Raw genomic sequence first — 12,019 nt, forward strand, 5'->3', positions numbered from 1 at the left:
GATGAGTGGAGATCAAATCCTGGGTCCATGATTCAGTTGCACAGCTGGCTTAGGACTCAGTTGAACACCACTAGCTGCCATAATGGTCCAGCTGCCATAATGGTTTGGGCCAACTTATAGCTTTACATATTTTATTCTTAGTCATATGTTGTTTATTTATTTATTATTTATTTATTCATTTATTTATTTTGAGATGGAGTCTCGCTGTGTCGCCCAGGCTGGAATGCAGTGGCACACTGCAAGCTCCACCTCCTGGGATCACGCCATTCTCCTATCTCAGCCTCCCGAGTAGCTGGGACTACAGGCGCCCGCCACCATGCCCAGCTAATTTTTGTATTTTTAGTAGAGACGGAGTTTCACAGTGTTAGCCAAGGGTGGTCTCGATCTCCTGACCTCATGATCTGCCCGCCTCTGCCTCCCAAAGTGCTGGGATTACAGGCGTGAGCCACTGCGCCGGGCCATATGTTGTTTAATTTAAACCAACAGTAGACCATTGATCTAAAAAAGCATATGGGGCCAGGGGCAGTGGCTCACTCCTGTAATCCCAGCACTTTGGGAGGCCAAAATGGGCGGATCACCTGAGATCAGAAGTTCGAAACTAGCCTGACCAACATGGTGAAACCCCGTCTCTACTAAAAATATAAAAATTAGCTGGATGTCGTGGCATCTACCTGTAATCCCAGCTATTAGGGAGAATGACGCAGGAGAATCACTAGAACCCGGGAGGCGGAGGCGGAGGTTGCAGTGCCATTGCACTCCAGCCTGGGCAACAAGAGCGAAACTCCATCTCAAAAAAAAAAGCACATGGAAAAATATTAATATATTTAAATAACTCAGTATCTCAATAAACCTATGCCTGACTATGTGGAATATATATATATTTATTTGAGATGGAGCCCCCTTTAGTAGAGATGGGGTTTCACCATGTTGGCCAGGTTGGTCTCGAACTCCTGACCTCAGGTGATCCACCCACCTCAGCCTCCCAAAGTGCTGGGATTACAGGTGTGAGCCACCGCACCTGGCCCTATGCGGACTATATTAAGAGAGAAAAAGTAAAAATTAAACTTTTCAATTGAATGAAATAACTACTATTTCTAAAACACACATTTTCACTTATGATCCATAATGCCTTCTATGCAATTCAAAATTCCAGATATTTTCTAACAGAAAATTTCTCCGTTATGTGTCTGCAAAATTTGTATGAACAAGGCTATTTATATTTTGTCTCTCTTCCACTTAGTGTAAATCTTCTTGTATTTTGCTACAGCTATACTCATGTGTTTGATGGCCAGGTGCTACCCCAGACCTCTTAGGGATTTACATACTGTATAGTGCAAATACATTACCATCCTACTAAAATCCAAATGATCATGAATTCCAAAATACATCTGGCCCAGAAGGTTTTGAACAAGCAATCAAGGCACTGTCTAAATCCAACAATGATGAATAACATTTTTTCAACATTTTACATGTTTAATAGTTAACATTTCTTCAGAAGTCATTTTTTTTACAAATTACAATAAACAGCATATTTAATTTGCTAAACAGGAAAAGTACACAATTATTAAAAGTTGAATTAAAATGACTCTCATAAATCAATCTTCAATAATATACTTACTTAAAACCATCTTTAGGTTGGGCGCAGTGGCTCACGCCTGTAATCCCAGCAGTTTGGGGGGCTGAGGTGGGCGGATCACCTGAGGTCAGGAGTTTGAGACCAGCCTGGCCAACATGGCAAATCCCCATCTCTACTAAAAATACAAAAATTAGCCGGGCATGGTGGCACACCCAGCTACTCAGGAGGCTGAGGCAGGGAGAATCGCTTGAACCCGGGAGGCAGAGGTTGTAGTTGAGCCGAAATCGTGCCATTGCACTCCAGCCTGAGCGAAAGAGCAAGACTCTGTCTCAAAAAAAAAAAAACCCAAAACATCTTTGGCCAGGCATGGTGGCTCACGCCTGCAATCCCAGCACTTTGGGAGGCCATGGCGGGAGGATTGCTTGAGTCCAGGAGTTCAAGACCAGCCCTGACAACACATTGAGACCTCATCAAAGCCAGGTGTGGTGGCATGCACCTGTAATATTTATTAAATATTTATTAAACATTTATTAAAAATTAGCCAGGTGTGGTGATGCACACCAGTAGTCAGTCCTAGCTACTTGGAAAGCTGAGATGGGAGGAACACGTGAGTCCAGGAGGTTGGGCCAGCAGTAAGCCATGATTGCAGCACTGCTCTCCAGCCTGGGCGACAGAACAAGACCCTGTCTCAAAAACAAATTCCTTTAATCAAAAATCAGGTTTTATCCTATACCACATAAATAGAAAGAAATCATTAGAAGAATTTCCACCCGCCTGGGCAACATGGTGAAGTTTCTGTCTCTACAAAAAAGTACAAAAGAGGCCGGGCGGGGTGGCTCATGCCTATAATCTCAGCATTTTGGGAGGCTGAGGTGGGCGGACTGCCTGAGGTCAGGAGTTCGAGACCAGGCTGGCTAACATGGTGAAACCTCATCTCTACTAAAAATACAAAAATTAGCCAGGCGTGGTGGCGCACGTCTGTAGTCCAAGCTACTTGGGTAGCTGAGGCAGGAGAATCGTTTGAACCCAGGAAGCAGAGGTTGCAGTGAGCCGAGACTGCGCCACCTCACTCCAACCTGGGCGACAGAGCAAGACTCTGTCTCCAAAAAAAAAAAAAAAAAAAAAGCCAGGTGTGGTGGCATGCACCTGTAATCCTAGCTATTTGAGAGGCTAAGGTGGGCAGATCACTTGGGCCCAGGAGGTGGAGGCTGCAGTGAGCTGTGATCGCACCAATGCATTCCAGCCCGGGTGACAGAGCAAGACCCTGTCTCAAGAAAAAAAAAAAAGAAAGAAAGAAAGAAAAGAATTTCCAAGGGGGTTTGCTTCCTTGCGATTAAGGGCCTCCATCAAACTTGAAGATGAAGGGCTAGACGTATCCCTATTCAAATCCAGAACAAAACAAGACTATTAGTAAACATGACTACTTAACATAGCTCTGTCATACTAGCTAGGACTATACAACGTTAATTTTTTAAAGTTGAAATATGGAAAAAGAAGATATCAAATTACTTATTAATTGGGGATGGTGTATCTATAATAGACAAGAAAAATCCAAGGAAATATGATTAGACTATAAGATATCTGCACAGTCTCTGAGTAAATACTCCTATGCCAAAATCAACACACTAACAGCAACAACAATTAAACAATGTGTAGCCTGAGGTTGGATCCTCCACAGTGACCAAAAAAACCAACAACCCGTGGAACAAGTTTAGCAGGCAGTGTACACGACCACCAGAGGGAGGCAGAGGGCTGCTGAGACCTGCCAGGAAATATCAAGAAAGAGTACACAGGACCCTGAGCACGGAGAGAGATCATTAGGGCCCTCAGGTCCCAAGAAGACAAGACCATACCAGGACCTGGGACCTAAGGAAGATAAGAAAACACCAGATGTCGGTCCTTGAGGAAGCCAAGAGAATACCTCCTTGTCCTGAGCTCCCAAGGAAAATGAGAGCACCCTGGGCCCAAGGATGGGTGGCACACACCAGGTCCTGGACAGCTACAGACTTAGGTTTCCTCTCCCTAGACATGAGCACCTCAGCTTCCAGGAGCAAACTGGACCACAGGCGGACACGAGGCAGAGGGTCCTGCTCCTCCTCCCCAACGCCTGGGGTACACTTAGCCCTGATCATCTCTCCAGAACTAGGGTGGACGTTTGGCCTCATTTCCATCACACTTGCGGTCCACCTAGCCTTCCCTCCTTCCCCTTGCACTCCCCTGACCTTCCTACTCCCTTCCTCTAATCCCCAAAACTAGGGTGGACGTTTGGCCACGTTCCCATCACACTTCCGGTCCTCCGAGTTTCCCTCCCCTCCCTGACCTTGAGTGGACACTTGGCCCTGTCCACCCTCACTTCCAGGCAGGACCCATCTCCCAGAAACATAGGTGCCGTCAGTCCCAACTCCTGCACACTTCCGGCTCTCCCAGTCTTCCCCTTCTTTCTCGCCTTTGAAACTGGTGGAACTTCAGTACCTCTCCCCACTCCCCCCGCGACTTCCGTCTTCCAGTCGCCCCCCTTCCCCAAAAGTTGCGTGGACTCTAGCCCCGCCTCCTACATTCTCCCCGCCCTCCCTGTCCCCGCCCCTCCACCCAGATGGACGGCCAGTTAGGCCCGCCCCCTGTACTTCCGGCCCTACCCGTCCTTCCTCTTCCCAAGGGACGCCATAATTAATCCCGCCCCCACCGCCACCCAACCAAGCATCACCCACTCCAGCACTTCCGGCCTGACCCCTGTCCAGCTCCTTTCCTTTCTCCAGGTTCTGCTCTGCCCCAAGAGTGGTCGCCTTTGTGGCAGGGCCAGCTCAGGTCGCCGTCCACATTAGTGTGGGGCCCTGCGGCCTAGCGTCCCTCACCAGAGGCCTCCCCTTGCCCAGCTGGACCGCCGAGGGACATCGACGAGTACCCTCCTCCTGCTGTCCCCGGCTTCGCCTGCCGCCCCCAACCGGCCAGTCAAGATGGCCGCCGCTGGGTGAGGCGAGCTGGCGCGCCGCGGGGGCGTCTGGGAGTTGTAGTCCGGGACGGCGGGCTGACGCACTTCGCCGCCGGCCGACGGGCGCCATTGTGCGGCTCGCGCCGGGTGAGTGCCGCGCGAAACCTGCGTCCGTCGGGGGCTGCGCTGGGCGGGTCCGGAACCGTTAGTTGGGGGCGAGCGCGGCCTCTGCATTTCCCGCCGAGCTCGGGTACCCTGAGCCGGCCGTGCCTGCAGTCCTCCCGCCGCTCTGTGGGATGGGGTCGGTGACCCGGAACCCCGAGGGGAGACAGTGCTTTCGGGGCGCCGGGGTGGAGAGAACAGATCGCCTCCGGGAGCGTGGGGTCTGGGCCAGGGAGGCGATCCCCTCCGATGCGCGGGACAGAGGAGGCTCGGTGTCCTTTCGGGGAGGGGAAAACTGGTCCTATCCAGTCCTGTGGGAGTCCTATGACTCACTCTGGGCGTTTTCCAGTTTGGGTGGAATTGTCATTTCCCGCTGAGGGAGCCGTTCCTGGGCGGAGGCTGCGGTAGCTCCCCAGCGGACCCCTTACGCCTCTCCCTCCCCTCCCAACTTCGGTTTCCTCAGGACTCTGCCCACTTCCACCAGAGACACATTGAGAAGGAGGAAACTATGGCCTCAAGGCTTCCGACGGCCTGGTCCTGTGTGAGTAGAGGCTTCCTTCGGCTTTTGAGTCCCCTACCGCACCTGGGCGGATGCGGACGGTGGTGAGATACCACCTTCCCTGAAATACCCTCATCCTCCAGAGCACCTCGGGAAGGGGATAGAGATTGGTTGGGCATGAGAGATCCTGCGTGATGGTGGAACTGCAGGTTGCTTGGTTTTCCAAGGGTGTAGTTAGAATAGAGACCAGATTGTAGGGGCTTCTGAAGGCTAGGTTAAGGCTCTTCCTTGTATCCTTTATACTGGGAAGAGTAATTGACAGGTCTTTTGTTTGTTTATTTGTTTTTTGTTTTTTGAGATGGAGTCTCCCTCTGTCGCCCAGGCTGGAGTGCAGTGGCGCGATCTTGGCTCACTGCAACCTCCGCCTCCTGGGTTCAAGTGATTCTCCTGCCTCAGCCTCCCCGAGTAGCTGGGACTACAGGCATGTGCCACCATGCCCAGCTAATTTTTTTTTTTTATTTTTTGTGGAGACGGGGGTTTCACCATGTTGGCCAGGCTGGTCTCGAACTCTTGACCTAAGGTGATCCGCCCATCTCGGCCTCCCAAAGGTCTATGCAGGGATCAGGCTTATGTTTAGATTTCAGCAGATAAATTGGCATCAAGCAAGAGGTGACAGCAGCAGAGTTCAATAACAAGTAGAAAAGACAGGTGAGGATGGATCCCTGACAGGTGAAGGAGATGGAGAGAAGCATCAGGGCCCTGGGTAGGGGCTGACGGCTTGGGTGTGATGATGCAGCTCAGAGAATTCCCTAGGAGGCATACGCGCCACTCTCAAAGTCAGAATTTTCAAATGAATAAGAAATAGGGGGCCGGGCGCGGTGGCTCACACCTGTAATCCCAGCACTTTGGGAGGCTGAGGCAGGTGGATCACGAGGTCAGGAGATTGAGACCATCCTGGCTAACATGGTGAAACCCAGTCTCTACTAAAAATACAAAAAATTAGCCGGGCGTGGTGGCGGGCACCTGTAGTCCCAGCTACTCAGGAGGCTGAGGCAGGAGAATGGCGCGAACCCAGGAGGCGGAGCTTGCACAGTGAGCCGAGATCGCGGCACTGCACTCCAGCCTGGGCGACAGAGGGAGACTACGTCTCAAAAAAAAAAAAAGAAAAGAAAAAAAGAAAAATAGGGCCGGGTGCAGTGGCTCACGTCTGTAATCCCACTTTGGGAGGCCGAGGCAGGCAGATCACAAGGTCAGGAGTTTGAGACCAGCCTGACCAACATGGTGAAACCCCATCTCTACTAAAAATACAAAAATTAGCCGGGCGTGGTGGTGGGCGCCTGTAATCCCAGCTACTCAGGAGGCTGAGGCAGGAGAATCGCTTGAACCTGGGAGGCGGAGGCTGCAGTGAGCCAAGATTGCGCCACTGCACTCCAGCCTAGGAGACAGAGTGAGACTCTGTCTCAAATAAATAAATAAATATATAAATAAATAAAATAAATGGACAGATTTTCATATGCTACGGAGGTCTCATGTGTTGCTCTCCTTATTGTAACCTGAATAGAGTCAAGCTTGGGTTTGCTTGGGGTTTCAGACAAAGACAGGAACTCAGGATGAGACTCCCAAAATGCCCTTGGATCATCTTGTAGACCATTCTGTGCTTTCACTGGCCTGGTCAGCCTCCCCTGTCTTTCTTTTGTCGTGGATGCGGATGGCCCGTGGCTGAACAAGAATCTGGATTTTTAGGAACCAGTGATCTTTGAAGATGTAACACTGGGTTTTACCCCGGAAGAGTGGGGACTGCTGGACCTCAAACAGAAGTCCCTGTACAGGGAAGTGATGCTGGAGAACTACAGGAACCTGGTCTCAGTGGGTAAGGCTGGCCTCCAGGTCAAGAAGGATCTGTGCTTTGTAGCACAAATGTAGCACCTCTGAAGTATGTGTCTGCTTGGGCTCAGACTGCAGGGGCACCAGTAGGAAAAGGGCAGCTTTTCAGTACGACTTCTGAAGCATTGCCTAGTCCATCCCTCCCTGAATACCAGGGAGATGGGTCTGTCAGGGATGTTTTCAGCTGCAGTAGTGGATGCTTACTGTTTTTGTAACAAGAGTTCCGGCCAGGCATGGTGGCTCACTTTAGGAGACTGAAGCAGGAGGATTGCTTGAAACCAGCGTGGGCAACATAGACCGTGTCTCTTTAAAAAAAAAAAAAAAAACTCTACGGAAATTCCAGACAATGTGATGCCAGTGTCCCAACAGCTTAGGAGTAGCATCAAAGAGCCTGTCCCTGCCAGGCACGGTAGCTCACGCCTATAATCCTGGCACTTTGGGAGGCTGAGGCAGGCAGATCAGTTGAGGTCAGGAGTTCTAGACAAGCCTGACCAACATGATGAAACTGTCTTTACTAAAAATACAAAAATTAGCCGAGCACCCCAGCTACTCAGGAGGCTGAGCCAGGAGAACTGCTTGAACCTGGGAGGTGGAGGAGGTTGCAGTGAACTGAGATCGGATCACAGCACTCCAGCTTGGGCAACTGAGCAAGACTCCATCTCAAAAAAAAAAAAAAAAAAAAAAAAAGCCTATCCCTTCAAACTCTGGTTATTGTGAACCTTTCCATGTTCCCCCTAGTCATTGCACAACTGTGCCTCCAAGCACTGCGTCTGTGTTCAAGACAGAAACAAGGAGAAGGGGTAGCCTCGGCCAACTCTCTTTCACAGCTGTCATGTTTAACCAGAAAGCAAAAGCTTTCCCCGCTGACCGATCGATCTCCCTTTGTGTCTGGCTGACCAGAACTGGGCCCCTTAGCTGCTTGGCAAAGGAGTCTAGGAAAGCCAACAACAGGGATGGATGGAGTTGTGTTCATTGCTCTAGGCCAGAAGTCATGTCGTGCCTTAGCAGGGGAGAAGCTGGAGACGGCTTGTGCTGCAGTGGGATAGCATTTTCTCCTGAACACAGACCCCCACAAGCCCTGTCTCTTTTCCTTTGAGCAGAACATCAGCTTTCCAAACCAGATGTGGTATCTCAGTTAGAGGAGGCAGAAGATTTCTGGCCAGTGGAGAGAGGAATTCCTCAAGACACCATTCCAGGTGAGAACCAGACATGGGAAGCCCCCACAGGGAAGGGGCCAACTGATTAGTCAGGGCCCAATATCTTGGAAAAGCAGTAGACATTGGGATACCCCAGGTGGGATGCTGTGATGAGCAGTTGCAGAACCAAACTCTAAGTTTTTCTCTGGCTCCAGAATCAGCAGTGTCCTGCTTGGTTGAAAGTGAACCTGTTGCTGGTGGCAGGTGATACTTGTGTTGACAGTAGGGGCTCCCTTAGTTTGTTACACGCATTGTCTACTGCCCTCCCCTCATAATCACTGGTAACCCTGGTGTGTATTTCCAGCCAGACTTATATAGGCTTACGTGAAGTATGTGAATATATATATACATTTTGGAGGTGTTATAATACAGACAGGTCAGCTTCTTTTTGTTTTGGAGACAGGGTCTCTGTCACCGAGGCTGGAGTGCAGTGGCATGATCTCAGCTCACTGCACCCTCCGCGTCCTGGACTCAAGCTGTCCTCCTACCTCAGCCTTTCAAGTAGCTGGATCTATAGGCATGTACCACCATGCCCGTTTAATTTTTTTGTTTTGTAGAGACAGTGTTTCACCATGTTGCCCAGGCTGGTCTTGAACTCCTGAGCTCAAGTGATGCATCCACCTCAGCCTCCCAGAGTGCTGGGATTACAGGCATGAGCCACCATGTCTGTCTGGTCTGCTTTATTTTATTTATTTTTTGAGATGGAGTCTCGCTCTGTTGCTCAGGCTGGAGTGCAGTGATCTCAGCTCCCTGCAACCTCCGCCTCCCGGGTTCAAGTGATTTTCTAGCCTCAGCCTCCGCAGCAGCTGGGATTACAGGTGAGCACCATGACTCCAGGCTAATTTTTGTATTTTTAGTAAAGGACGGTTTCACCATGTTGGCCATGCTGTTCTTGAACTCCTGATTTCAAGTGATTCACCCACCTTGGCCTCCCAAAGTACTGGGATTACAGGCATGAGCCATTGTGCCCGACTTCTGCTTTATTCTTAACAGCTTCAGTGTGGTCCACATTTGATTTTTCTTCTTTTGAGGGACATTAAATTTACTGCAGAAAACTTCCTTGCATACTTTTTTTTTTGCACGAACAAGTTGGTTTTTCTGTAGGTTGGATTTCTAAAAATGGAACTACAAGATCAACCAATGTTGGAAACTAAAAATCTGGTAGTGACAAATTGCCATCTCAAATCCTTTAAGGCCAGGCACGGTGGCTCATGCCTGTAATCCCAGCACTTTGGGAGGCTGAGGTGGGAGGATGTTTGAGACTCTGTCTCTATTAAAAAAATAAAATAGGCCGGGCATGGTGGCTCATGGCTATAATCCCAGCACTTTGGGAGGCCAAGGGAGGCAGATCATTTGAAGTCGGGAGTTTGAGACCAGCCTGGCCAAAATGGTGAAACCCCATCTCTACTAAAAATACAAAAATTAGCTGGGCGTGGTGGGCGCCTGTAATCCCAGCCACTTGGGAGACTGAGGCAGGAGAATCGCTTAAACCCAGGAGATGGAGGTTGCAGCGAGCAGGGATCATGCCACTGCATGACAGAGCGAAACTCCATCTCAAAAAAAAAAAAAAATATATATATATATATATATATATGTAAAAAATACATATGTGTGTATATATATATAAATCTTTAAAAATAGTCCAGGCATAGGGGCTCATGCCTGTGATCCCAGCAATTTGGGAGTCCAAGGCAGGAGGATTGCTTGAGGCTAGGAGTTTGAGGTTATGGTAAGCTATGATCATACCACTGCACTCTAACCTGGTTGACAGTGAGACCCTGTCTCAAAAAAAAAAATTAAAAATCCTTCAGCATACGTAGAGTTGGCTGAAGTAAATGACAACTTTTTTTTTCTTTATCAACAGCAATTTGTAATGGTCTTTTTAAGGTTTGCAGATCTGATGGGATAAATACAATATGTTCAATTTAGTTCACATTTTCTGCACAATGGACCAAGTTGGACATATTTTATAAATCTGTGGCCTGTTTGTATTTTTTTCTTTTGTGAGTTCATGTATTTTCCCATTTTTTTTCTTGTTTATTTGTGGGAATTCTCTGTGTTCTGGATGTTAATATTGAAATATCATATCCCAGACCATGTATTGTCTACCTTTATGTAGTCTCTATACAGAAGTTTTATAATTTCTTTTTCCTTTCAAGTATGTCTTTGTTTCTGTTTTAGATTCTGTATCATATATAGGTAGATTATCCAAACACTTCAATATGTTGTGGTATTTGTTATGTACCTCAGACTGCTGTGCTCAAGCAATCCTCCTGACTCAGACTCCCAAAGTGCTGGGATCACAGCACTTAAATTTTTTTCTTTTTAGTTCAGTTTATCTGGAATTTCCTTTTATGTATGGGTGGGGTTCATCCTCTGCTTATTGGAAATACCATATTTGTCATGGACGAAATAGCTGTCTATATACAGGCCTCTATGGACTCTGCCTTGATCTTTTCTGCCTCTGAGTAAATGCCATGTTACCGTACTGTGATATATAGTAGTTCCCCTTGTTATTTAAAAAAAAGAAAAAGTCTTAGCTGGCTTTAGCCATCTATTTCTCCAGATGAACACTTATTCTGAGCTTGTCAGTGTTCATTGAGAAAATCCTGTTGGGATGTGTATTACATTTAATTAGGTTTTCATTATTACTATTACCTGATCAGGTTAATCCTACCTCATGGTCTTGCATAGTTGTTCCAGATGAACTTGTCATGCTCTTAAATTCTTTGATCTTTTTTGGCTGGGCGGGCATGGTGGCTGACACCCGTTGTCCCAGCACTTTGGGAGGCTGAGGTGGGCAGATCATGAGGTCAAGAAATCGAGACTATTCTGGCCAACATGGTGAAACCCTGTCTCTACTAAAAATACAAAAATTAGCTGGGCTGGTGACTTGCACCTGTAGTCCCAGCTGCTTGGGAAGCTGAGGCAGGAGAATCACTTGAACCTGGGAGGCAAAGGTTGCAGTGAACCCAGATTGCACCACTGCATTCCAGCCTGGGCAACAGAGCGAGACTCCATCTCAATATATATATATATTTTATCTGTCTCTCTCTTTTTTTTTTTTTTTTTGAGACAGAGTCTCCCTCTGCCACCCAGGCTGGAGGGCAGTGCGATCTCAGCTCACTGCAACCTCCACCCTCTGGGTTCAAGTGATTCTCGTACCTCAGCCTCCTGAGTAGCTGGGACTACAGGCATGTGCCACCATGCCCGGCCAATTTTTTTATCATCTGTAATAGTCGTGTTACATCATGTGGTTGTATTCATCATGGGTAGTATGTCCAAAATTGTGTGAAGCTCGGACTTTAAAGAGTTGGTATCGGCCGGGCGTGGTGGCTCACGCTTGTAATCCCAGCACTTTGGGAGGCCGAGGCGGGCGGATCACGAGGTCAGGAGATCGAGACCACGGTGAAACCCCGTCTCTACTAAAAATACAAAAATTAGCCGGGCGTGGTGGCGGGCGCCTGTAATCCCAGCTACTCGGAGAGGCTGAGGCAGGAGAATGGCGTGAACCCAGGAGGCGGAGCTCGCAGTGAGCCGAGATCGTGCCACTGCACTCCAGCCTGGGCGACAGAGCGAGACTCCGTCTCAAAAAAAAAAAAAAAAGAGTTGGTATCTAGTCTCTGACTTAAATGGAAAAGTTTCTAGGTTTTGATGAGCTTGATGCTAGATTCTGCTTTGATTCAAATCAGTTTTATCTGGATTAACAAATAGTCATATTGTCTTTTTGAATGAATAAAAATCGGTAATATCTCCTATTTCCCTTCTAGAGC

The 12,019-nt window shown here is 48.3% G+C and overlaps 1 protein-coding gene across 4 annotated transcripts in view; it reads left to right on the plus strand.

The window, feature by feature from the left end:
* The first annotated feature begins 4,255 nt into the window (after positions 1-4,255).
* The window catches only part of ZNF274 (zinc finger protein 274), a 31,015-nt gene continuing 23,251 nt past the window's right edge, over positions 4,256-12,019 (plus strand). The window contains exons 1-4 of one of the 4 annotated variants that reach the window (XM_032171366.2): positions 4,256-4,652; positions 5,131-5,208; positions 6,910-7,036; positions 8,151-8,246. In XM_032171366.2, coding sequence (XP_032027257.1) covers positions 5,176-5,208; positions 6,910-7,036; positions 8,151-8,246 — 256 coding nt within the window. In that variant the 5' untranslated portion in view covers positions 4,256-4,652; positions 5,131-5,175. Of the gene's footprint in view, positions 4,653-4,675; positions 4,807-5,130; positions 5,209-6,909; positions 7,037-8,150; positions 8,247-12,019 lie in introns of those variants that run through there. The other 3 variants (XM_058425450.1, XM_058425452.1, XM_058425451.1) reach the window with 3 other exon arrangements.

This window comes from Hylobates moloch, unplaced genomic scaffold, assembly GCF_009828535.3.
Source record: "Hylobates moloch isolate HMO894 unplaced genomic scaffold, HMol_V3 SCAFFOLD_12, whole genome shotgun sequence".
Taxonomy (NCBI): Eukaryota; Metazoa; Chordata; class Mammalia; order Primates; family Hylobatidae; genus Hylobates; species Hylobates moloch.